The sequence below is a fragment of the Platalea leucorodia genome (genome assembly GCF_965183815.1).
Source record: "Platalea leucorodia genome assembly, chromosome: 27".
Classification (NCBI taxonomy): Eukaryota; Metazoa; Chordata; class Aves; order Pelecaniformes; family Threskiornithidae; genus Platalea; species Platalea leucorodia.
The window spans coordinates 936,635-961,951 of NC_138849.1; the positions used below are offsets into that span (position 1 = coordinate 936,635).

At 44.3% G+C, this 25,317-nt stretch overlaps 1 protein-coding gene across 1 annotated transcript; it reads left to right on the top strand.

The window, feature by feature from the left end:
* Positions 1 to 427: 427 nt before the first annotated feature.
* LOC309600989 (E3 ubiquitin-protein ligase RBBP6-like) lies at positions 428 to 20,090 on the top strand (the record flags this gene model as incomplete). Its single annotated transcript, XM_082333726.1, is given in 21 exon segments — positions 428 to 459; positions 1,127 to 1,163; positions 4,155 to 4,199; positions 6,562 to 6,650; positions 6,769 to 6,865; positions 7,706 to 7,845; positions 8,755 to 8,931; positions 10,266 to 10,362; positions 10,811 to 11,073; positions 12,803 to 12,899; positions 12,980 to 13,058; positions 13,153 to 13,210; positions 14,388 to 14,753; positions 15,116 to 15,217; positions 16,647 to 16,852; positions 16,855 to 16,973; positions 17,010 to 17,386; positions 18,517 to 18,729; positions 18,731 to 19,523; positions 19,526 to 19,684; positions 19,686 to 20,090. Coding segments are annotated over 18 exon segments (3,786 nt in total). The 5' UTR covers positions 428 to 459; positions 1,127 to 1,163; positions 4,155 to 4,199; positions 6,562 to 6,612.
* Positions 20,091 to 25,317: the final 5,227 nt, after the last annotated feature.

Consider the following 25,317-nt stretch of genomic DNA (forward strand, 5'->3'; position numbering starts at 1 on the left):
TGCTCAGCACCGTCTTGTCAATGCATCCTCCATTTCGGGTTGGATGGCACCCTCTCCTGGTATTGTAATGCTGCCCTAAGAGGAGAGGAGAGGAGAGATGCTGCTAGCATCAAAGACCAAATAAATGCCTGCATGTGGGGGTGAGGAAAGAATGGCACTTTCTATTTGTACCGAAATTCCACAGCAGCCTTTGAATTGCCTCTGCTCACGGCACACTTTGGAGGATGTATGAATTGTTTGCTAACGCTATCGATGGTTGCATGTCTGATCCATGACGAGTAGCATGCAGGTACAGATCAATGAGTGTGTGGAATCTCAGCAAGTTTTCAAATGTAATAAATATTTCCTAAAATATTGTAGTATTTTCCAGATTATCTTAAAGCAAAGTCTGGCAATTAAGACCTTTCTCTTTTGTCGCAGGACTCCTAAATCGCACAAAGCCCTAGGAACTGCTTTCAGGTGGCATTTCTATTAGTATTTTGAGTCAATATAGCATACGTAACACATTTAGTATTTTGGCACTTTCATAGCTAAATATGGTAGATATCTGAGCACAGGGCTTGGGCTTCCACAAAGAAACCCTGTTCTAAAGACTCTGCTGCTGACAGTTTTGGTATTTCTTTGTCAGCTGGCTGATTTTTTTAACGTAAGTGCACTTGCACTTCAAAGTGTCCAGACTGTCCCTGTTCTTTCTTAGAAACTAAAGTGCTGTATCTGGTGCCTATTTGTAACGCTGGGGGCACCCAGATTGGCTAAAGTGACCTTCGTGTTTTGATGGCTGATTATGGAAGAACGCAGACCTGTAGTACAGACTTGGTATTTTTGATACTTCCATAGCAGAGACAAAATACCTGAGGACTTGCTCTTGCACTGCTGTGTTCTATAGCTGTATGTCTTAGAGTAATTTGCGACAAAGTAGAAATGTGATTTGGGGATTTTTTTTTTTTAGTTGCACTGCATGTAACAAGGGACAACAGTTTGTGTATATGAATAAATTTCCACATGTACGAGACTATCGGGACATAATGTTTTGATATTCAGGTTTTGTAATCTGTTTTCACTACTTTACGTGGGGTACAAGTGCTTTATTTGAAGTTCTGACCACCTTTATTTCTTCTTCTAGAAGAAGTCGAACTGAGCCAGCGAGTGGCACATCAAGAGCAGTATGTAAAACACAATCTCACACTTTTTTCTACACACTGCCCTGAATTCTAAACAATGCAGCTTTGTAGTCGTTTTCCAAACATTAACTTAACATCTTTTCCAGTAAAACATAGCATATGTTGTAAATACAATGTCTTTGATTCGGCATAGTAAAAAACTGAGTAATGCCATTATTTGCACAGCTCTGATGTGAACGTTGGTATTTGTGCCCAGTAATGCGTTGTATTTCGTACTGAGTCTGCTAGAACATTTCCTGAATGACTTTGTGTTGTACAGGGGACACGTGATCGGTTTTAGATCATGTAGGATCAGGGTTTGCACAGCTGAACGTGGTGCCATGGTCTACAGCTGGCTGCCTAGAGCTGGCAAGATGGATGTTTGTACAGCTTGTTGTGTGCTTTTTGTTTCTTTCAGGAATAAAGCACTGGAAAGCTTGCCAATTGTTGTTGAAGAGTAAAGCAGCAAAATTGAAATGAGTTAAGGTTTTTTTAAAAAGCATGCACAAAAAGCTTACACTTTGAATATTTCTTCATTGTCTTGTCTTATGTTAGCTGTCATTCCCCACTTCCAAATTTGTGCTGCTGCCCTACTGTTACTACGCCCAAAGCAAGCCAGTGGATCCTTTTTGACTTCCATTACTATTTCAGTAACGGCAAGGATCTCTAGTTGGTGTTTGTCCTTCGAGGCTGCAGAAATGCAGAGAGTCATGGCCGTTGTTTTAGCACCGTCAGGCACAACTGTGATCCTTCCTGGCTGAATTTTTAGTTTGGCCAAGCTCTCGGGTTTTAGGAAAGCACTGTAACTTCACTGTAGCGATCCACCAGTGAGATTAGTCTTTGCCTCCTCTTTTCTGTCCCCTTTCCCACTTGCTTTGTGTTAGTTTCTGTTGAGTCTTCTGTTTGAAATGGGAGTTAATACCTGGTCTGTTGATTTGGGGGTCTGGGGTTCGGGTTTTGGTTTGGTTTTGGTTTGTTTTCTTTTTTCCCCAATTCTTCTGCAACCCTCTTATCTTAGGGTTGTAGACAAGTTTCATGGAGATGATGTTTCTTTGATTGGAGGGACTGGCAGGAACTACTTCAGTAGCAATGTAAAGGAAAAAAAAAAAAGACACAGGAATGTAGGAGCATTGGAAGATGGCCGTTGGGCAAACGTACTAAATAATGCATTCGTTCTCTCTTTGCTGCTTTCGATAACTGTTTAGTAGGAAGGAGTGCTATCAGCTCTTTTAAGAAATGGGACTGTTGCCTGCAGGCCGTATAATAACTGCTTCCTAAAACAATACAAGAATAATGAATAGTTTATTAACTGTTCTGCTTCAGTTCCTGGTCAATACTAGACTGTTTAATGCCAGGCTCCAGTCGAGAGCTTTCCTAATTTCTTGTTTGCTTCTGAAGAAAGGCAAAAGGACAGTGAGAGAACATAGGCCTGCCATGAGAGAACATAGGCCTGTTTCTCCACATGTAAAAAAGAGTGGCACATGGAGTGTGAAGCTTCAAAATGCTTGATCAGACCTCCTTTTTAACCTAACTAGGTACAAACTCTTCTGAAAAGAAGTCAAGTTGAATCTTCTGGTCAGACTTGCAATGGAAAGAAGGTCTTTTTTTCCAGATCTGGGTGTTCCTCTCCAAAGGCACATTTTCAAGAACTTTTGAGTTGGTCAGACAGGAATGTTGTGTGTGCTTTCCTAAACGTAGGGAGAAGGAATGATTAACTGGAGTGAGGAATCATCTCCTGCATGTCAATATTTTTTCTCCAGAGTCTGCTAAAACTGCTCCCTTGAATTCTTCCACTGCATTAGGTAACAGAGGACAAGAGCTTTTTCCAAGGAAGGGTTTTAATCTCTCCTCTGATCTGTTTAGTGACCTCTTGAGGAGAGCTGTTCAGTTTACGTTGTGAAATTTTATTCTACACTTTTGAACAACTTAGGACATAATAAGCAGTGATTCAGGTGTCTTTCTAGTAAGGTTTCACTAGTGTCAGCTTAACTGTGGGTTGTGGCATCATATAATTCAATACACTGGAAAAGGACCAAGAAAAGAGTGACCCTTTTTACGACCTAGTGGCCTGAGAAGTTCATTGCTGCAAGCTGTTCCAGTAGGTAGCTGGGAGGGAGGAGCGTGGTTGCAATGGAGAAAAAAATGTACAGGGTTGTGCTCTGAATCCATGTTTTCATCATCCTTAAAAAATGGTTTTGGCCCGATAGCAAGGAGAATAATATTAAATTCTCACGCTTCCCAAACTAATTTGGATCCTATGGCCTGTGGTCTATTGCAATACAAAAAAACGTTTTTCTCCATTTTTATTGGCTACTCTGTAATGGTCAACACCTTTATTTCAATAATTTGAGCAGTTTATTTTTGTCTAGACAAAGTGGCAATTACTTGTATGGCTGATGTTTTGGATTGGTGTTCTTATTTGGGTTTGGTGGGGTATGGTGAATATTTTTAAACTGATGGACAGGAGGGGCAGAGTTCATGTTTCAGGGCATATACGCCTGCGCTTTATTTTGACGGGCAACTGTACTGTGTTCATAAACCCAAACTGTGTGCATTTGTAAATGATGAGACGTTAACTGCTTAATTTACAAACTACACTGAAAAGAAGTCTCCTGTCGTGATGCTTCCTTCTCAGATAAACTCAAGTATTTTTTTAAATCCTTTTGAGCTGAAAAGTGACAGCTTCCTTACCCTTTCAACTTTTAAGCGGTTGTGAACATTGGGCAGGGGTCCTTCTCTGAGATATTCTGGAGCAATAAGTTGATCGCAAGCGGGTTTGGTTCTTTTAGTTTCTTCTCATTAACCACATAGGCACTCTTAAGCTGTCATAGGCTTGGACTTTTTTTTGAGCAGATACAAATGACACTAGGTTAGAAATGCCTCTTTGAGTGACACTCAGAGGACAGAGCGCAGGCTCTCAGGCTACAGCAGAGGTTAACTATTGCTGTGTTTTGATTGCATAACTTGAATCTGTGTTTCATTTTTTGTGAACAGATTGATGACTTTTCTGCATCTATTTCTCTGGGCCAGCTTTCTAAGGTATGTACATATTCTTGTCAAATACTTAAAAAAAAAGTGTTAGCTTCGTATTTTTAAATCCTATACCATGATCTATAGCTGGATGACTGTTGTAATGTGAACAAAACTTTAATTTAATTTTTAGGAATTTAAAGTATTTATTCTAACTTTAACATGTGTGTATATTTTGGTACTGTCCTGTAAAGAGGAGTTGCCAGTTTGGGAAGATCGAAGGGGAGTACCTTCTCAGCCTCAACACAGTGTTGCAGTATTACTCACCTGCAAGACACAAAGCAGCAGCACTTCGGAAGCCGTTTACCGTTTTTCACGTGTTTTGTTGGAAACTAACACAATTTTTACAGAAGAATTTAATTGACTGTAAGTTATGGGCGTTTCAAGGGGGTTTGAAACAGCCAAAATAGAAGCGTTTCTGGAACACGGACAATGGCATGGCTATTTTTGAATTTCTAGTCCTTATAGTTCTAGATGCATTCTGTGAATGCTGCACAGTTTCGTCAATTGCAGCATATATACAGTGGACACCACAATCTAATTTGTTTGAATGCAGACTGTGTAAATTGTGTCAATGTACCTAACTGTCGAGAGGAATGTGCCGATACGCATGCGTGGCATATTAGCAGATGTGCCCTTCTGAATCGGTTGTAATGCCCTGTCTTGCTATGGAGCTGCTTGCTGGTTTTGCTCAGCCAGGTGTCACTTTGTCGGGGAAAGCACTAGTGATGGCCCTTTGTGACAGGCGTAGTGCTAGCCAACTGAATTCCTAGTCTTCAAAGTTACAAAGATTAGAGAAGGCAGGGCTTCATGCAGAGGAGCTGGTTCTTTCTTCTGAAAATAAAGGCTGGAGTTCATTGCCGAGAAAGAGAAATCTCTTCCCACGCATAACTTCTTCCCTCTCTTACTGCGGAAATTAAATTGTGTACATTGGGGGGAAAAAAAATAAAAAATTCCTTCGGAAGGCAGCCACCAAAAGACATTGGTCTCCATTGGTGCTGTCTCTGAACGTGTCCTTGGTTCTGTAAACTCCTGTGAAGTTTTACTCTGAAATGTGAAAACCTGTCCAAGTAGGGCACACATTTAAGCATTTGAGAAAATTTAAGTATTTCAGAAAAATACAGGAACATAGCATAAAGCAGCTCAAAACTGTTACTTGCTCTGACCTCTTCAGTGCAGACTGGCTTAGCATGGAGGCAATGTGTTAGCAGGTTTCTGTTTTATTATTCCTATGTATGAAATGCTATGTTAGAATTTTGGTCTATTCCTAGTAAGGTTTTGTGGGTTTTGGGTGTGTTTTGTAAACTGTTTGGGTTCAAACAAACGAGTCAAGTATCTGTAAAGTTTTCTGTAAACGTTAATGATTTCATAGATGTCGATCTGCATTATGTGACTGTTGAGAAAAAACTGTGTATATGAAACAACCATTTAATAGAATGTTGAACCTGGTTGGTTGCTTTTGTGAGTGAATGCATCTAAAAACAAAAGCAGGAGCGGTTGATCTGCATGATCGGTGCTTGAAGGTCCAGATCATTTACAGTCACTCCCTCAGGCCCTGCTTGTATCTGGGCTGGTGTGTAATAAAAACATTTGAGCAAACACGACTTAATAAAAATTAGCTACCTTCAGTAATTCTGGATAAGGTTTCTATTATGATTTGTATGTTAAAAGGACACAGTCAACTGGAAAAACCGGCAGGTTTTGCTTGCTGCAGTTAAATCACTGAATATGAAGGGGAGGGGGGGGGGACGGGACGTGCAGCTGGGACTGCCTACAGCACATCGTGGTCAAATTTCCACTGACAAGAATCTTTTGTCTTGCTGAGGGATTACAAAAACCTTGATTCCTTTTAATGCTTCTGTGTCTGAAGCTGAATTTCAGCCAGCAAAACCAACTTCCCTGACTCTTGTGTGTCCTTTTACTGCTGCGAAAGGTAAATAATGGTACTTGCCTGCATCTTTCTCAATTAAATTTCCAGTGGCTGTCTTCTGCTTCAAATAGTCTGGGGCTTAAAAATCAGTTTAAAATTGCTGGGTAGGATAATTTTTCCTACGCAGAGCTTCAGTCCACTTGGAAGCACATTGGATTGGTTACAGGAGTCTTTGTGTGAGGTACAAAGAGAGCCCAAGGTTTGGAGTGCCCAAGGCGGCTCTTTTCAGGTAGGTTCCCAGGCCCACAAACCCCCTGCAGTGGCGTAAGGACTCCCCAGAGCATCTTCAGCACGGCTCTGTTTTCTATCAGCGGCTGTTTTCATGCAACCTCAGCCCGCGTTGTGCTGCTCTTTGCAGGATCGGGGGAGTGGTGGTGTCTTTGGCCGTGTGGGCTGAAATGTGTTTCTAATGTGTGTGTCAAATAATTGCCTGTTGAACAGACTGCCAATCTGGCTGAGGCCAGTGCTTCTGAAGAAGATAAAATAAAAGCTATGATGACACAGTCCTGCCATGAGTATCATCCAATCAAGTAAGTGTTGATAACGTCCAATCTGTTCTTTGAAGATTATGGAAAAATCGTAGAGATGTTTGTTTTAACAAGAGAGACACACGCGTACCTTCTTCTTTTTTTCCTGAAAACCTTTTAGTTACGTGAAGAAACCCTTGGGTCCGCTTCCCCCATCATATACCTGCTTTCGTTGCGGACAACCTGGCCACTATATAAAGAAGTGCCCAACAAATGGGATAAGATTGAGGGGGACTTCTGGTGTTACTTGGGGTTTAATTGTTTTACCTTGGCAGTTACCTAACAACTACATGACTGCTCGTCTTCAGAATTGTTTCTCTTGGGGTGAAGTATAGAGGTTGTATGGCAATGTTGCAAAGCCCTTCAAAATTCAAGGGAAACCTGGAGTTGTAAATGTAAAATCTTATTTTTTTCCAGGTCATAGACATTAAATATGTCCATAGATCTTTCTCTGTGAACTTTCATGCATATTTCTATATATTTCAATATTATTCGAAATGTTTCTGGTTCAGACTCTTTTTAATGACAGTTCACAGCTTTTAGTATTTCGTATAAACCCAAGCTGTTTCTGTTGACCCCCCCGCTGAATATTTGCCTGTTTTAATGACACAAGCCTCTGGGTGAGTGAGTATGCATGCCATTTGACATTGGTCCCTGACTGTATATGCATGAGGTATGAACTGAACCTTCATATACAGATGGTGAATATAAGTTCCCCAGTGCCTGGTTCAGAGCACTGAACTGAGCTCGCCCTGGGAATTGCGCTTTGGAGCAGGGGCGGGTTTGTATCCCTTCGGAGTGGAGGGCAGGCTAAGGGATATTTCACCCTTAAGGAACCTGAAGTTAAGCCAAAGAGTGTCGATGGCGGTCAAAACACTGCTCAAGCCTTGGCACACCCTGGCTATATTAATTTAGGAAAATAAGTATTTTAGTCAAGCCACCCTTCTGTTAAGTAAAAGGGGAGGATTAAAGGCTTTTGCTGCTTAGAATAATCATGGAAATGTCATTTTAAGTGTGGGTCTTAAGATGAGCTATGTTTGCCTTTCTTTTCTTAACAGGGCAAAAATGTTGAGTCTGTTCCCAGAATTAAAAGGAGCACGGGAATTCCACGGAGTTTCCTGAAGGAGGTGAAAGATCCCAATACAAAGGGTGCTATGCTGACCAACACTGGGAAGTATGCCATACCAACTATTACTGCGTAAATAGGGAATTCATTGGACTGACCCAAAAGCGAATGAGAGAAACTGTGCGTAAATGTCTGAGTGGCCACGCAACCAAATCGGCCAGCCTCTGTAACTGCCGGGGAGGAAGCGTTGTCGTTGTATCTGAACCTTAAAATCTGTGATACTTTCTAAGATTAAAATAGGGTGGCCCTACTGCTCATGGCCCTGGAAGCTGGTTAAACTTGTGTTGTGCTAAGAATCTGTATTTCTGCAAAATATTTCAGGAGTGGTGACAGTGGGAGTTGTTCTCTCTGAAAGCTCGTTTTGCTGCTGGTTTGTGTTTCAAAGGCTTCTTGCGAAATTTAACCCATCGCCGTTGGACTGAGATTTCCTCCCCCTCTGACTTCTATCCAAGCTCACGTGTGAAACAGGCTGAAGTTTCCCTGTTGCTCTAAACTCAGAAAATCCTGCCGTGGGCTGACAAGAGGGGCTGTTATGAAATGCACTTGGTAGCGCTTCTGCTTTTCTGTCGTGGATCTCCTTTTGTAGAAGCTGGAAGAGAGACTGCCCTTATTTATAAAATGTAATTACTCGGAGACTCACTTCATCCTGAGCCTGCAATTTACCTTTACTCCCTGGCAAAGGAGAGGTGGGATTCATTTCACCCAATTTCTAGCTGTCAAAACATTATTGTTGTAGTCGGAGCTAATTTCTTAGTTGATCCAATGAAGTTGATCCTGCAGAAGGAAAATTGTTCCCCCCTCCCTCTTCTGGTGTTGTGGCTACAGAAAAGCAGTTTAAACGAGATGCCTGCGTCTTCAAAGGCTAGTGTGGAGCGAGGAGAATTCCATCTCTTGTCTTCCTTTGATAAAATCCTACGCTTGGAAAAGTTTTCCTTTCCTCGTCTTTCACTTTTTTCTTTTTCCTTCCCCACCCCCCTCCAGGGAAGCTTATGCCAGAGGCAAGAAGGAAAAGCCACCCTTTTCACCCGAGGGGACGTCCTCCCCCTCCTCCTCCCATGATCCCGTTCCAGAGGAGCTGCTGTGTCTCCTTTGTAAAGATACAATGACTGATGCCGTGGTTATTCCCTGCTGTAGAAACAGTTACTGTGACGAATGTAAGTGTTACTCCCAGGTTTGTTAATCCCAAACATCAAACTGATCTTCTGAAAGCAGAAATAGGAGATAACGGCATTACTTTGTTACCAGTTTGATTTAAGACTGAAGTCAGCCTGACTAGGAAAGGACTCTCCTTGTACAAAGGAAAAAAAAGGCAGAACACTTTTTCCCCTTTTTATGTATCCTGTTAAATCTGTTTACATGCGTGTCGTGGTTTAACTCCAGCTGGCAACTAAGCACCACCCAGCCGCTCGCTCCCCTGCAGAGGGATGGGGAGAGAATCGGAAGGGTAAAAGTGAGAAAGCTGGTGAGTTGAGATAAAGACAGCTTAACAGGTAAAGCAAAAGCCACGCGCACAAGCAAAGCAAGGAATTCATTCCCTCCTTCCCAAGGGCAGGGAGGTGTTCAGCCATCCCCAGGACAGCAGGGCTCCATCACGCGTAACCATTACCTGGGAAGACAAACGCCATCACTCCCAACATCCCCCCCTTCCTTCTTCTTCCCCCAGCTCTCTATGCTGCGCATGACGCCATACGGTGTGGGATAGCCCTTGGCTCAGCTGGGGTCAGCTGTCCCGGCTGTGTCTCCTTCACACTTCTTCTGCCCCCCCCCGGCCTCCTCGCTGGCGGGGCGGTGTGAGAAGCAGAAAAGGCCTTGACTCTGTGTAAGCACCTCTCAGCAATAAGGAAACCATCCCTGTGTTACCAACCCTGTTTCCAGCACAAATCCAAACCATAGCCCCCCACTAGCTACTATGAAGAAAATTAACTCTATCCCAGCCCAAACCAGCACAATACGGAAGGACGAGTATGAGAAGAGTGCGTGATTGTGCAGGTGATTCCAGAATTAGATATTGACTGCATTTAGTTTGTCCACAGCCCTTTCTCTCACACAAAATTATATAGCCAACTCTGGTGATTTGGTGTCGTCTGCAACAAACGGATAGTCAGGCATTTAATCCACCTTCTTCTCCACGGAGAGTTGGTTAAAACCTTCAGAACTCAAACCTCCTGATGTGTTGAAATGTGTTTTCTTCATTAACCTTGAGGTTAGTGACTTCTCACTGCACTAGCCAGTGGAAAGGTCAGTTGGAACATCAAGGCACAGCCTCCTCTACATCTTCAGATGTTACAAGAGTGCAATATCAAACTGTGTAGTTATTTGCTGCATATTGGAAATTTTTTACACTGCTGAACATTTATAGCTCCATGCTCTCAATTCAAGACCATATTCACCCATTAACCACACACTTGTGTTTATAACTGATTAGAACCCAAAAATACTCCTTAGTTTGGCTAAAAGCTATTTTGATGATTCTGATGATTCACGGGTATTAGAACAGCATCACTGGACTCTGAGGAACATAGATGCCCCACATGTCATCAAACAGACGTTTCTCCTGACGCTTTAGTCGCCAACAAGTCCCTACGCCAGGTAACACGATGACTTTTACGTAAACTGTTGGTAAGAAAAAGTCTATTTTTCAAAAGCTGAAAGGGAAGAAGATATTCATTTACCTCTCCTTAAGCAAGGCTAAATTGAGTAAGGCTCAATTTACTTTTCAAATACGTTATCTGTTGTGACAGAAGCTTACAACTCTTTAGAGACAATCTGGCAAATTCAGGTCACCCTTTTGTTTAACAGGCTTGTCTCACTTTCAAATTCAGTGCTAACACTGGACTACTTTAAATACAGCTACTCTGAGTTGCCAGTCATGAATATCAGTGTTCAATGTGATGTGTTCATACATCTGTATGTTGCTTTATTTTAGGACTGATGCCATTTACAGGAATACACAAGGAATTTTACTCCGTGCAGGCTTTTGTTCGTCTGTCTACTGAAGTTTCACGGTAACTTTTTGAAAATGCTTTCCTGCCTCTAGGCTGTGAACAACTTCAGAAATGGGACTGGCTACACAAAAGGGCTCCATAAGCAGATTCAGCAGCAACAGCAGCAGCTGCCACCGCCACCACCTCCACCACCACTCCTGAGACAAACAACAGCCCGCAACCTGCAGCCTCTGCTCTGGCCAACAATTTCCAGCCAGCGGGATCCGCTCATGAGTCCACTGGCTTCTCTGACTTCTCCTTCTGTTGCTGCTTTGTCATCGTTGGCCCCTGCTGAAAAGCCAGGTGGACCTTTTCGGTAGGGAAATCTGTAGATCAACACAAATATAAAAGGCACCAAGGTGCTGAAGTTAGATTGTTTCTCTTGAGCTTCTCAGCTAGCGATTTCTATATCATTAGTGACAGTTCCAGAGAACTGTGGCCGTTCTGGGTTTGGTTTTTACTTTGAATGAGGACACTTTAATAATTTGGAAGCGTGCCTCATGCAAGAATTTTCTCCGAAGTATTTTGGTTTGCTTCTCTTATCAGTCATTCAGTACGCGTTTACCCTGAAAGAGGAACTTTTTTCCCCAGGAGCCCTTTGAGTATAAGTGGCTAGCAATTCCTAAAGTAAGCATTTGGTTATGTCAAAGCTTCTGGAGTGCATTCATTTCTCTTTAGTACTGAGGAAATAATCGTTTCGTGAAAAGTGAGAAAGCCCAGTGAGAGGTAAAACTGACCAGGTGTTTTCACATTACTTTTTTCTACAGTATTTCTATCATCAGTATTATAAGCCAGAGTCATTCGCAGTAATGCCGTGTAGTCAGCGCCGCACGCAGATTTGGATAATAAACATTGAAACACTGTAAATTTGAAGTCTTCACAAACATTTACCAACAAAGTCCTAGTTGGCAACCCAGTGAAGTCGTATGAAAATACATGGAAAATCTGTACTGTTGTTGAGGGCTTCTGTCCTTTCACTTTTATGCCTGGAATGCAAAGAGCCACTCTGTCCAGAAGACGGTCAGGCGCAGCTGTACCGTTGACTACAATGGTCACAAGTCAAAAGAACCTCTAAGGCATCCTCTGAGCCAGCACATAAACGTTTCCCAAGAGAATTTCAGTTCTTGCATCTTTTACAACTGAGAGTCAGTGTCTGGGCTATACGTACGCCAATCCTTTCATGTGCAGCCAGCTTAATAAAGTATTTTTCCGGTGAGCCCTGGCAGCCAAGAGGGCAAACTGCATCCTGGGATGCATCAAAGGCAGGGGAAGCAGCCAGTGAAAAGAGGTTATTATCCTGCTGTATTCAGCGTTGCTGCGGCCTCCCCTTGAACACGGTGTGCAGTTCTGGGCCCCACAATTGAAGAAGGAGGTGAAGGTCCTTGAGTGCGTCCAGAGGAGGGCAACAGAGCTGGTGAAAGGGCTGGGAGGAATGTCCTCTGAGGAGCGGCTGAGGACTCTGCCTTTGTCCAGTTTGGAGAAGAGGAGGCGGAGGGGCCACCTCATTGCGCTCTGCAGCTTCCTGCGGAGGGGACGTGGAGAGGGAGGTGCTGATCCCTTCTTGGTGGGATCCAGTGATAGGACGTGTGGGAATGGTTCAAAGCTGTGCCGGGGGGCTTAGACTGGACATGAGGAAGCATTTCTTTACTGAGAGGTTGTTCAAACCCTGGAACGGGCTTCCTGGAGAGGGGGTCGGTGCCCCAAGCCTGTCAGTGTTGGAGAGGGATTTGGACAATGCCCTTAATACCATGCTTTAACTTGGCCAGCCCTGAATTGGTCAGGCAGTCAGAGCAGATGATTGTTGTGGGTCCCTTCCAACTGAAATAGTCTAGTCTATTCTGTTCTATTTCTCCTTAAATGCCACTAGTCCAAACAGACTTCTCGTCAGTGCTTCATTTGGAATCGGCCATCTTCCCATTTGGAAATCTGGACATTATTTTTTCTCATTTACAATAGTCATCCTTTTCTCACTTTGGACTTTGTATTTCAAGTAGCACCTCAAAACACTGTTTGAATAATATAAATTTGGGGTTTTTTTTTTGTAGTGATGCCGATACTGTTCTACCTCCTGCTGCTCTGGTGGGTGCTGCTGGGCTTTCTAAATCTTCCTTTCAGTCAATCAGCAGTTTGGTGGAAGAGAAGGTATATTTTATTTCAACATATGCAGTGCTGCTTGTATTTTAGCAGAGCTTCTTTTCCAACTGTTTGTATTTATTCACAAGGGCTGTCGGGTTCCTGTAGTAAGACAACCGGCGTTACCAAGTCTTCTGGGCCCCCAAGGACCCTCAATACACACAACTGGTAAGCAACTATAACTTGAGAATTTCTTTTCAGAAATTATCTTCAGATAAACTGAATGGGATTTTTTTTCTTTTTCCTCTCTCCACGCCAAAAGGTCATCCCAGGAGAGCCAGCACAGTTCGCTCAGCAGCTGGCAGACCAGGCTGGGAGCTGTAAGCATGCTACAGAAATTCAATATATTCCTACTTGTAACCTGTTACACGAGGGCATAACACATAACTTATACAACAGCTGATTTAGCATGAAATAAATGTGCACAGACAGTTGTGGAGAATACAAGTGGTAATTCATTTTTAAATGGCTTCAGTTGAATTGGCTTTAACAAAGGGGATCTGTGCTTGCAGTAAGTGTATTTAAAAGAAAACTCCAGCAGATGATTGAGAAGAGGAGTCTGGAAAATGAACACTTTTTGAGGAAACCATGATTGCATATAAAAATGAAATATCATTAAAGGGTGAGGTGGAAAGCCACCCTTTTGATTACTGGCTGAATAGGGCTGGAGAAATTGATTTCCCCATAGAAATCAGCCTCCAACATTCTTTTTTACCAACTTAGTTGATACTGATTGAGCAAATTATTGGAAAAGTCAACGCTGTTTTGTGTTACTTTATGACAATTTTGAATGTCTTCAATTTAGTCCTCTCGAATAGCCAAGCTGCTTTCTCTCAGTTGGAGAGAGAGAGGAGTCTGTTTTCTCTATTATTGCAGTGTCAAGTTAGTCCTTCCTTTTGGTATATATTTGTTATAGATAGATCGTAAGGGTGCATTGTCTTTATAACATCTTAAGGATAAATAAAACCAAATCCCAGGATCCATCCCACAGATTGTCTAAAATCTCAAATTCAGTAAGCAAGAAAATAACAATTCGGGGACAAAACCAGGCCAAACACATCCTCATGAGACAACAACGTAGGAGGCTTATGTGGAAAAACGTAAAAGAAGTTTGAGAGAAGATGAGTTAATACTTGTGCAGTGCTTTGAAGATCAGAAGTGTGAAGTATTGACCATATCAAGGAGTGGCAGAGGAGCGGTGGGCACTTGGCACAGGGGAGATGGGAGTCTCTTTTAAGCATGGGCAGCCTCCATCCACAGGAGCAAAGCTGAGTATAAGGAGAGAAGACTGAGGGAACCGTTGGGGCTGGGGATGTGGAAGGCGAGTCTGAGGATCAAGAAATGAGGGCAGTCTGAAATGAAGAGACAGCAGGGAGAGAAATGCTTAAGTTGAGAACAAGAAGTGCTCACCACCGTGCTCCCGCTTCGTTTGCTTTCCTCTTTAAAATTGGGGCAGAGTGTAACAAACAGTGACACATGTTTTTTGGGTTTCTTTAGAAGTTCAAATCGGGGACGCCTGCCTAGCGAACGTACCCAAAGGACTCAGGCCACAGCACTACCACCATCAATATCCATCTTTGTGCCTGTGCCTCCACCTCCCTTGCACCCTCCACCACCCCATGCGGTTCCTCTCCCACCGCGGGTACCACCGCCCCAGTTGCCTCCTCAGTTTCCGCCTGGTCAGCCTCCAGCTGCTGGGTGCACTGCCCCCCCTCCAGGATATCCCCCAGCTCCTGCCAACAGGTCGCCAGCTTGGGTACCAACAGCAGGACCAACGGCTCCTTCAAATACCATCCCAACGACACAAGCACCTCCTTTACCTAGGGAGGAGTTTTACAGAGAAAAACAGAGACCTAAAGAGGAGTAAATATTTGGCTCAATGAAGTTGCGTTGGTTTTCATTTTTGTATCTCTTGCGATAGTATGTCGGACTGCAGTTACACTAAAGTGCATCTGACATAAGCAAAAAATGACATGGTGTTTTTGGCAGTGTTCTTTTTCATTGCAGGTGGTAACCATGCAAAACTAAACCCAGACAAATGTCATTCTAAATCTTTCCCTGAAACTTGTAGGCATTCTAAACTGGCTTTGCTTAACTAGGATGTTCACCTTTTGCATTTGCATGCAGTACACATTTTCTCCTATCGGCCAGGGTTTGTTTCTTGATGTCTTTTTGTAAGAAAGGTCAAACTATCCTTGTAATAAAGGTCAAACTTCTTTTAACAGGGAGAAGAAAAAGTCCAAATGTGATGAGTTTACAAAGGATTTTGGTAAAGAACTGATGGAATATAAGACGATTCAAAAGGAGCGTAGGCGTTCGTTTTCCAGGTAACTGTTTTACGCATCCATAATGGAGAAGCGGCTTGTCTAGAAGCATCAGGAGGAGTTCGACTCCACCTCTCCATCGTCAGATGGATTGGATGAGTCAAGGGATCAGCAGCGACAGGAGTTTCCTATGTAGGTTCCTCGCCCCACTGTGGCCGAGATTACAGTTGACTGATAGTTATAATTTGGCAGCAGTTTTGAAGGAACAGGCGTCTCTTTTCCCAAAGCTTCTCTGCAATGACCTCCTTCACCTCCTGGCAGCCGCAAGGGGCTAGAAACTGAATAGGTGTAGTTGCTGGATTTTCTGCGTCTCCCTCTTCTGATGGTAACCATTGCCTCAAAGCACTTCAGAAGAGAGAGATATGTGAGAGAAATTGTCTTAATTTCCTCTTTCGCTTATCTCCTGTGGATACGCAGATTTTGAGCGGGACTGCAAACTGGTGGCTTTCACTAGCGTTTTGCTGGCATTGTTGAATTTTTCTTAGGAATTAAAAGATCAGTCTTGTTTTAAGGAAATCTTAAATTGGTGAAGGACTTTGAGAGGAGGAATGAACATATGTGGAATAATGTTCTTTAAAAAATAATACAAGAAAAACTTGCGAAGACAAAACTCAGGGTAGCTGATGTTTTCCCTCCCCCAAAATCCCTTGGGCGGGAGTCTGAATAGCTCTCTGTTAGTAATGCTGTCGGTATCTTCCCTAGAGTAATGGCATTGAGCCATATTACTGGAGGCTGAGTTGAGAAGCTTTTAGATATGATTTTTCTTGAAATGTGGTCACTATCCTTGGTTAGAGCTAGAGGTATGTGCAAAATTTTGCTAAGGCATCTGGCTAGAAGTGTTGATTAAATAGTCCTGGGTGTAAGATTGCAGTACAAGTCTTTTGCATCCTGTACAAATTGCCAAACTAGTAGTGAAGATGAAGAGACTAAGCTGGCATTTTAAAATTGAGCTTTACCGTCTTCAGGCTAAATCGTGGGTTTTCTTAATGTTTGATACTGCACTCTAGCCATTAAGACTTGCACTTTTTGCATCTTACTGCAACAAAAAATATTTGCACTGCATGTAGTTGTTGAGTCGTGAGAAATGTGTGCATTCATGTACCAGTAGAGGCCAGTATACCCCGCCTTAGATCAATCAATAGCTGTGGTAGTTAATGTCATAGAAGTGAGTGGAAATAGGCTTCCCCTTCCTGTATGTTGGTACACTAACAATGCAGCAGCTGTTCTGTCTCGTAAGCGGAAACTTTTACTTATGATCATGTTCTTCAGTTTGCAGTAGCAGTATGTCAGCAGCTGAAAGAAGCTTTGGCATTAGCCTGTGGAGAGGAAAAGAAACCCAAACCAAATTTGGGAGGAAAAAAACTGGGGAGAGTGACTGTTTTGCATTATCTTCACTTTTTTGTGTTTTGTGTTGTTTTTTTTTTTTTTTAAGGTCCACGTCTCCCTGTACTGCTTCATCTTACTCGAGAAGTTCATACACCTACTCCAAGTCAAGATCAGGTTCTTCCCGCTCTCGCTCCTACTCTCGATCCTTTAGTCGTTCCCATTCTCATTCCTGCTCACGATCCCCACGGTATTCAAGAGGAAGCAAAGGGAAGAGTCATAAATATCGTTCTAGGTCAAGGTCACGGGGTTATCACATTCAAGGTTAAGAAGATACCGTTCACGATCAAGGTCTCCAGTATTTAGAGGCCACTCTCCCACTACACGGACCGTACCTCGAGGGGAAGGAGGAAGGGAGTATTTTAACATATACAGAGAAGTTCCTCCACATGATATGAAAGGGGGTGCAAAACCTGAACAAAGAAAAAGAAAAGTAGATGACAAGGTTGCTGAAGAACATGAAGCGACTTCCCTAAAGGCCTCTAAACCAGAAGCTGCTGACTCAAAAAGACCACCAAAGGGGAAGACTGAGCCTGATGGTGAAAAAGGAGAGCAAACTCCAGAAAAGGATAAACCTGCTTTTCTTAACAACCCCGCCAAAAAGATTAAACTTAACCAAGAAACTGGCAAAAAGGTGGTGAGTGGAGAAAATGTGCTACCTGCAAAAGAACCTGTTGAGAAACTTGAGCCGAACAGCAGCAAAGTTAAGCAAGAAAAAGCAAAGGGAAAAGTGAGAAGCAAAGGAACGGCAGCTGATGGATCTAGTGCAACTCTGGTACATTGCACCAGGTACCTCATCTTTTCTTTTCCTATTCTTTCTTTCCTCCCTCCCCCCCGCAAACAAATGTAAAAGTCTTTATGGTGACTAATGAAAGTTCCTAATGAAAGGAACAGCTAAACCTGTGCTAAATGAGTGAATAATCTGTGATCTTTCCTGTTAAGCTCTACTTGGGTCAAAATCAAATTTTGTGAAAGAAAACAAGCAGTCTGTACTGCCCAGACAGCTCATAAGGTTAATTCATTGATGACGTGTTTGACCCTTACTTCTGGGACTTTCCCCCCCTTCTTATTCATTATGTGTTGACTCTTTGAGGAGTCCCTTCAGATCCAGCTTGCTGCTAAAGGCAAGGATAACAGACATGCAATATTTTGCCTGTTAAAAATTGCAAGGTGCTGTAATGATCTACTTTTGTCAGTACGAGATGAAACGATACCTTGCAGAAATAGCAGCTTGGTTGCCAATATCTTGTACTGATTTGAGCTTTGAGCACAGTGCCGTGTTGACACAGCTACACTGCTTCCAGCTCAGTGCCAACTGTTTTTTGGCACTTACCTTGGACATCTCTCTTCCCTATTCCATCGTGTGACATGTGAAAAGGAGAAAAGGGATCTGGTGTGAAGCTGTTATTACGTACATTTCAGCATCTAAAGCAGCAGGACAACGCAAACTCAAACCATTTAAGATGTCCCTGGAGACTTAAGATAGTGTCTTGATATTATAAAAAGTTTTTAAATGTGCATTTTTTTCTGAAGAAGAACACTGGGATGTGAGAATAAAACGTTGGTTGTTTATACCTCTCCCTAATCACTTGCTTAGATGTTGAAACAAGAATGTATACCTAATTTAACTACCATTGGTAGAAGCAGGACATGAAGGAATTACCAGGTCAGACAGTCCCCAGTCTGATAATCTTGAGTCTTTGTTAATTAAATGTAGAGTAGGAAGGTACTAAATTAATTGATTGCTCATAGTCTTAGCTCGTGAACTCATCCTTTCTCTCGTCTGTTCCCTTAATTGAACATCTTTTGAAAAAGTATGGAAGATTTAGAATGGAACCAAAAGCTGCTTTCTAAACTGTTACAAAAGATGGCGGTGCGTATATCTCACCCATGATTAATATCAGCTTTTTTCCTCTTAGCACTAGTTCTACTGGAGGAAGCCCCGTTAGAAAGACTGAAGAAAAGCCAGACACAAAACGAACTGTCATTAAGACCATGGAGGAGTATAATAATGATATCACAGCCCCTGAGGAAGACATCGTTATTATGATCCAGGCCCCTCAATCAAAGTGGGATAAGGATGACTTTGAGTCTGAAGAGGAAGACATTCAATCTACCCAGGTGCCAGCAAACTACTAATGTTATACAAAATGGGAGTGCTAAGCCACCAAACCCTGTAAAACCGAGTGAAAAAGAGACGGAGCCTTTGAAGGAAAGACAGAAAACTACAAAAGAGGTGAGTTATGAAAGCTCCCAGCATGACGCAAAAAGTTCAAAAAGTTCGATGTCAAATGAAAAAGGAAAAACCAAAGACCGGGATCATTCTTTGTCAGGCAAAGACACCTCTGAGAAGAGAAAGAGCAGTGTTCAGCAAGAAAAAGACCCCTCAGAACGTGCAACCGAGCAAGGAGATGGAAAAAGTATTTCCCAATCTTCTGAAGACGGCAGATTTTCAGAGAAGCCTGATACTGGCCATGGATCCGCTGCTAAAGACTTTACTCCTAACCAAGACAAAAATTCTGACCGTGATGGCGACAGAGATTATTCTGGTTCCAAGCGTAGAGATGAAAAGAGTGAATTAGCAAGGAGAAGAGAGTCCCGTTCTCAAAACAGAGAATCTACGTCAGTCCAGAAGAGTAAGCCGAGAGACGACCGAGCAGAGCTGTCCGAAAAGCGCACTGGAGACGCCAACAGGAGCAGCTGCAGCCCTCCGCCTGAGCGGCAGCAGTCTGATCACAAAGCTGCTCACGATTCCAAGCGTACATTGGAGGAACCCAAACCTCTAGATAAAAATGCAGGAGAAGAGAAAGAGAAGCACGTACCAGAAGTAAAGAGCAATGAAGAGAAAGAGCCAGGTGGTAATAAAGCACCTCGGAGAGAGGAATCGCCAGATGTAAAAAATGAGAAAGAGACCGTGACCGGACAAAAAACAATAAAAGTGTTGCCCAGCCTAAGCCTCAGGTAAGCAGCTCCTCGCCGCTCTCTTCTGATCGAACGCGAGAGACCGATGAGGCTGCGTTTGCACCAGACTGCAATGAAAGTGACAGTGAGAGTAAGGTATCTGCAAAAGGTGAGGAAGCGGCAGGAAAAAAATGATGACGACCCAAAGGAAAAGGCTGTTGATAAGGTGAAAGAGGGTACAGCAGCACCTGCTGCAGCTGACCGGCCTGAAGCAAGGCGAAGTCAAAGGCAAAGCAGTCCCAGTGTTAGGCGCAGCCGTAGCCAGAGACCTTCTGAGAGTCAGACTGGAGGCCACAGGAGCAGTGCCAGCTCAGGAGAGAGGCAAGACAGCAAGAAAAGGAACAAGAAAAAAGAGAAGAAGAAGGACAAGAAGCAGGAGAAACCCAAGAAGCATAAGAAACACATTGGAAATGAAACAGAATTGGAAAAGAGCCACAAACACAAACACAAGAAGAACAAATCGAAGAAGAGCAAAGATGAGGAGAAAGATGACCAAAAAGTGCAATCTGTCCCGACACAGAATGACAGATAATGCAAAAAGACTTAATTCCCAAGTCATCTGTATTAAACTTTGTTAAAATATGAACGAGTTCAAGCATTGCAAATGATGACATGAAAAACCCTGTGTTACACTTAAAATATTGCCGCTGGATTGTTTGATTTTTACATCGGAGCTTTAAAAAGCGAACATTTTGTACAGAATTGTGAGTTGTGACCACGTAACATGAAAGGCGTTGCTGGGGCATCTTATTTTTAACCACCGTTAATTAGTTTGGCTGGAGTTTTCTGTGCCGAAAATTTTCACAGTTGAATTTTTTTTTAATTCCCTGGCAGAAGCAGCTGGTATCTGTTATAAAATATCAGCAGAATGATTTGCAGAATACATTGCAGCCTTGTTATGTCACTTCTTGATTACAATAAAACGTTTTCAGTAAACTACCCGGTGTGATGAGCTTTTCAGTGATAGCTGAACATCAGCAGAGCAAAGCCTAGTGACAGAAAACAGCCACCAGTAAAAGCTTGCTGGTAGCTGACACGTATGAAAAATAACATCCACGGGTTTAATTTTGCAAAGAGCGGTAGGACTTTCGGCCTTCTGAACGAGAGGTGCACTTTTTTCCTGTGCCAAGTGGACTTGGGTTTGTATTGCAGAAGGTAGTATAGGGCCCCAAACATAGAGCCACTCCTGACAGCTGGCACTATTTTAAAATAACATTGTATGTGAAGCTGTCACATTTCAACATTGTTCGTTTGTTTAGAAAGCTGTTGTCATTTGCCAGCAAACATTGACAAATGCACTTGAAGATGCCCTGTAATCTGTGTTTCCTCTCGTAATGATGCTGATCACCAGGATGTTTGTGTTTTTGAAATAGAACCTGCTTTATTCATATTTTGAGATGGCAGTGCCGTGATACAGAACTAACCCGTCCATTGAAAGTGGGGTTCGGCAGAAGAGTTGGGCAGAAGAAGAAAGCCCACGAGAAAGGCAGGCGGCTTCTCTAAACTACTTTGAACAATCACAGGAAAACGTAAATTTAGGTAGCTTGATAATTTTAAGACAGATGTCATTTAAAAAAAATTAAAAAAGCGGGCAGTGCTGGGTGTTGCTCAACAGTCAGACAGCCAGCGTGGTAAGGAATGCTTCTCCTTGTGCATTGGGGGCAGAACGTCCCGGTAATGGCTGAATTCAGCAGTGAAATCCCTCGACTGTTTGGCTACGGGATTTGCCCCAGAAGAGTTCTGTTGGAAAGTGCCATAAATTAAAGCAGCATTTTAGGGCTTCCTGCTTGCGGAGGCTATTTCGTTCAAGAAGTGTCGTTGTTTATAGGCACTGTTACTGTGGTATTGAGCAGCACAGAAAGAGTAAGCAGCAAGAGTAATAATTCATCTTGCTTTTTAGCGGGGGTGACAATCACATCTTAAATATTGGGGGAGAGATTGAGCATCCTGGACTTCTGATGGTTAAGACAAGAACAAACCAGAAGCAGTGCTGGATTTCATTTCCAGTACCTGGTGCCTTTTCACCCCAAGGCATTCTGGGTGGATTTCAGGGGTTTTCTGCACAAGGTAAAGCAGGCTTTCCAGTGAGGCCACTCAAATTTTTACTTCCCCGAATCAAAAAGCACAGGTCCGTAATAGTCATTAAATGTGCTCATCCAGCATTTCCGACGGGTGGTGGTCCAGGCAACTCGTATCGCCAAAGGAAACACCAGATGTGTGGGAATTGAGGGCAGCCGCAGACCCTCCCTTTGCATCGGCTGTGCTCGTGGTGATGAGGCCGTTGACAACAGAGTTATTTTGCACGGGTCTCTGTGAACATACCTTGGCCTAATGAAATACTGAAAATTTCAGGCACAGTGAAACGGGATTCTTAATCTCTGTTTTCAGAGCGCGATAGCAGCATTGCCGATGATTTTTTCAGTCTCCTGTGAATTTTCCATTCCGCGGAAAGGATCACAGATCCCCAGGTCTGTCTTCAGAGAACCCTTGGAGCAGCACACCTCATCTCCCATCTTCAGGTGAGGCTAAATGTGTCTCAGGCAAGAAAGAAGGGGGTTTGAAAATCTGAGTGCAAATGACCCAACAGAAAACTACCCCAAAGTGGCGACAGACTTGTCGGTTATCATCCACAACTGCGGAATAAAAGAACTGGGTGAAAAAGAAGAGAAGGGCCTAAGTTACAGGACAATGTCATGCATAGGTAGAGATAAAATTAAGAAACCTCGGATACAGAATGAGTTTTAGCTGGAACCCCGAATAATTGGTTTGCATTTTAGAAGGAAAGGCCAGGAAGGAAAAGCTTATATCCAGTTGTTAAATGAGAGAGAAGAAATACCGCTTGAAACAGCAGTGGCAAATACACTTTTCCTTATTCTTCACCAGCAAAGATTGATTGTAACCAGCTTTAGGGAGATTTAGTTTAGTAAAATACCTGGATCATGGGCTAGAGAAGAGAGTACATTAAACAAAGTGCAGATAAAACTTCTGCTTGAATAGCAAGGGCACGAGCCAACGCACCTTTTGTAAACGGAGGGATGGCGTTACATCTCAGGTGACTGAAGAGCAAACCTTGTACCTGCCGACAAAGGGGAAAAGAGTTGGAAGGTATTTACATATTTGTTGTACTATTAATCCAAATTTGGCTGAATGTTTTATAGTCTATATACACATGGGAGGGGGTAGGATGAAGAGCAGTCGTGATCAAACTGAAGAACAAGAGTTGGACCTGGCCCTGTCTCCGCAAACTCTGGTTGTGAGAGCACGGGGTGGAAATCTGAGCTCTGCCGCCGATTAGAAAAACTGGCGGCCGGGGCTGCGTGCCAGGTGGCTGTGCTGGTGCTGCGTTGTGTGTGAACGCTCCAGCACACTCAGGTACACGGGGCTCCCTGCAAAATGGAAGTGAAGCTGCTTCATGCTGAAACACGTCCGTGAAGGTGGCGATCGTGCCTCTGGTTCATATCGTGCCTCATAATGGCTGGGCTTGCCCAGGCAGGTGGCGGTCCAGAGTTCATGCCCTCGGCCTGAAGCTTCACAGCCACATCGCTTCCTGCGCCTCCAGGAATGAGACAGAGACTTGCAGAGCCGAGACAGCGTGTGTGGGACGGCGACAGTGCACCCGAGCCGCTGGGACGCTCTGTGGGGTAGGGATGGATCCTGGGCTTTGACATGGAAGTATGGAGCCTGAGGTGCAGGAAGGGCAAGCTGGGCCAGGCATCAATCCTGATGTTCGTTAAGGATGGGAAAGGGCTGGACTGGATTCCGCCGGCGGTTGCAGAACGTCCTGTGCTGGGCAGAAGGCGGGCTTACACCCGGAGGTCTGGGAGCTAAACCTGGCACCGATGCAGCTCCTGCCCAGATAATACTCTTGTCGTGAACGGGTGATTCAGAATGCTTAAGGAATCACTGACAGAGGCCTTAGCAAAAGTGGTTACAATGTTGTAAAAGTGCTACTTAACAAAGTTCGATGGCAAGGTCCACTGCATTAATTACTGCACAGAAGAATCATAGAAAGGAAAACTGAGTTACACTCGAGTTGGAATGGTTCACAGAGAGACTGGAGACGCAAAGAGTAAGGAAGAGCCTCTCGTCGAGTGACGAAGCTCAGAGCAGACCCCCTCGATTCCTAAACTCCTGATGCATCGTGATGGGCAGTAATCAGGGTTCTCTGTCCCTGGCTCCAAATTCCTTCTAGCAACGGATTCAGGCCATCGCATTGCAACAGTTTTCTCACCAACGTGAGATTCATTCCAGTGGGTGTAGGTAATAAATCTCGATATGATATCTGGTTAGAATGTAGCAGCTGGTGAGTTGGGACAGGAGCTGAATAGTTAAATTCGCATCCATTAATTTTGGTAAAATTAAAAATGCAGACATTTGAGTGATTATATGCCCCTACAGTGGTTCTGCCCATAAATACAGAATCACAACAGGTTCTCATACACACACCCCCGTTTCCAACATACACCAGCACAGTTTCAGGGCTTTCGTCAGGATATATCTCATAATGACAAACGTTTTGCTCAGTGCAAGGCAAATGCCTTGGCCCTTACTGGTATTACTTTCACAGATCAGTCCCTCTTGGTCCCGTACAGCACAAGCATCAACACCAACGGTTTGCCATTTCTTCCCGTTTTGTTGGGCCCATACTCGATGTTCGAAGGGACAGTTCCTTTGCGATTTAATCCCGGCGCAATGACTGCGGATAGTGTTGGGACATTTAGGGGGCTCGGCAAGCGCAGAGTCCCCATGTTTGTGTGGCTGTGAATGGGGTTCCAAGGGTCGCTGAGGACTAGCAACAGCTCTCAGTCCCCGCACCTTTGGTGTGGGAGAAATCGCCAGACGTTTGCAACTTCGGAGCTGAGCTCCATACACCAGGTAGCCGTACCTGTGTCGACGTGGTGCCCCAAAACGTCATCCCCGGGACTGCTGCAGGCTCTTGCGGCAGGCCCTGCCCCACACCCTCACCAGCTCCTTGTTTCCCTGGGTGCATCCCAGCAGCTCCCCAAGCTCCCACGGCCCAACCTGTCAGGAGAGGGCTGGCCCCAGACGGACCCAACCGCCCCTGGGAGCAGGCAAGGCCACCTGCGGTGCCAGGCTGTAGCCAGCCACTGGGGCAACTGGAGGGAACCTTCTGGCATCCCTTTGCCAGCAGGGATGTGGGCTCCCAGAGCGTTATCAGACAGGGAGGGTGTGCTTTGGAGGGCCAGAGCACAAGAACACCACAGAAAGCTCCTCGAGCCAGGCCCACCTGTCTGCGCTGGCTGTGTTTTGCTGATTGCCCAGGATCATTTAAGGAGGCAGGCTGTCCTGTCCCTACAAGCTGCTCCCTTTGCCAGGCGGCTTTGCTGAAGGCGCCTGTGGGCACAGCTCAGCCCTGGGGGTGTACAGGCAGTGCCGCAGTCCCGGGTGGCACGCCCGGGTGCAAACCCACATCATCCGCTGACATCTCCACCATCAGCACAGACGGCCACCAGGAACGGCCATTCGGAGGCTGCTCCGACGGCAGTGCCAGTGCTGATGACCCCGCAGCGTGGAGCTCTCCATGGCCAAGGACGCCTGCAGGAGCTCTCAGCACAGTCCAGGCACCAGTCAAAGCCCTGGGTGTCCTGCTCTGCCCTCACCAGTCTGCCCGAGGTCCGGCTGAACTTGACGAAGATGTGCCCCACCACATCCCATGCCCAGCAGCTCTGGGAGCCGGAGGTGAGCAGCTCCCTGACGAACTCCAGAACTGCCCTCCGCACCTGCCAGGGGAGAGCATG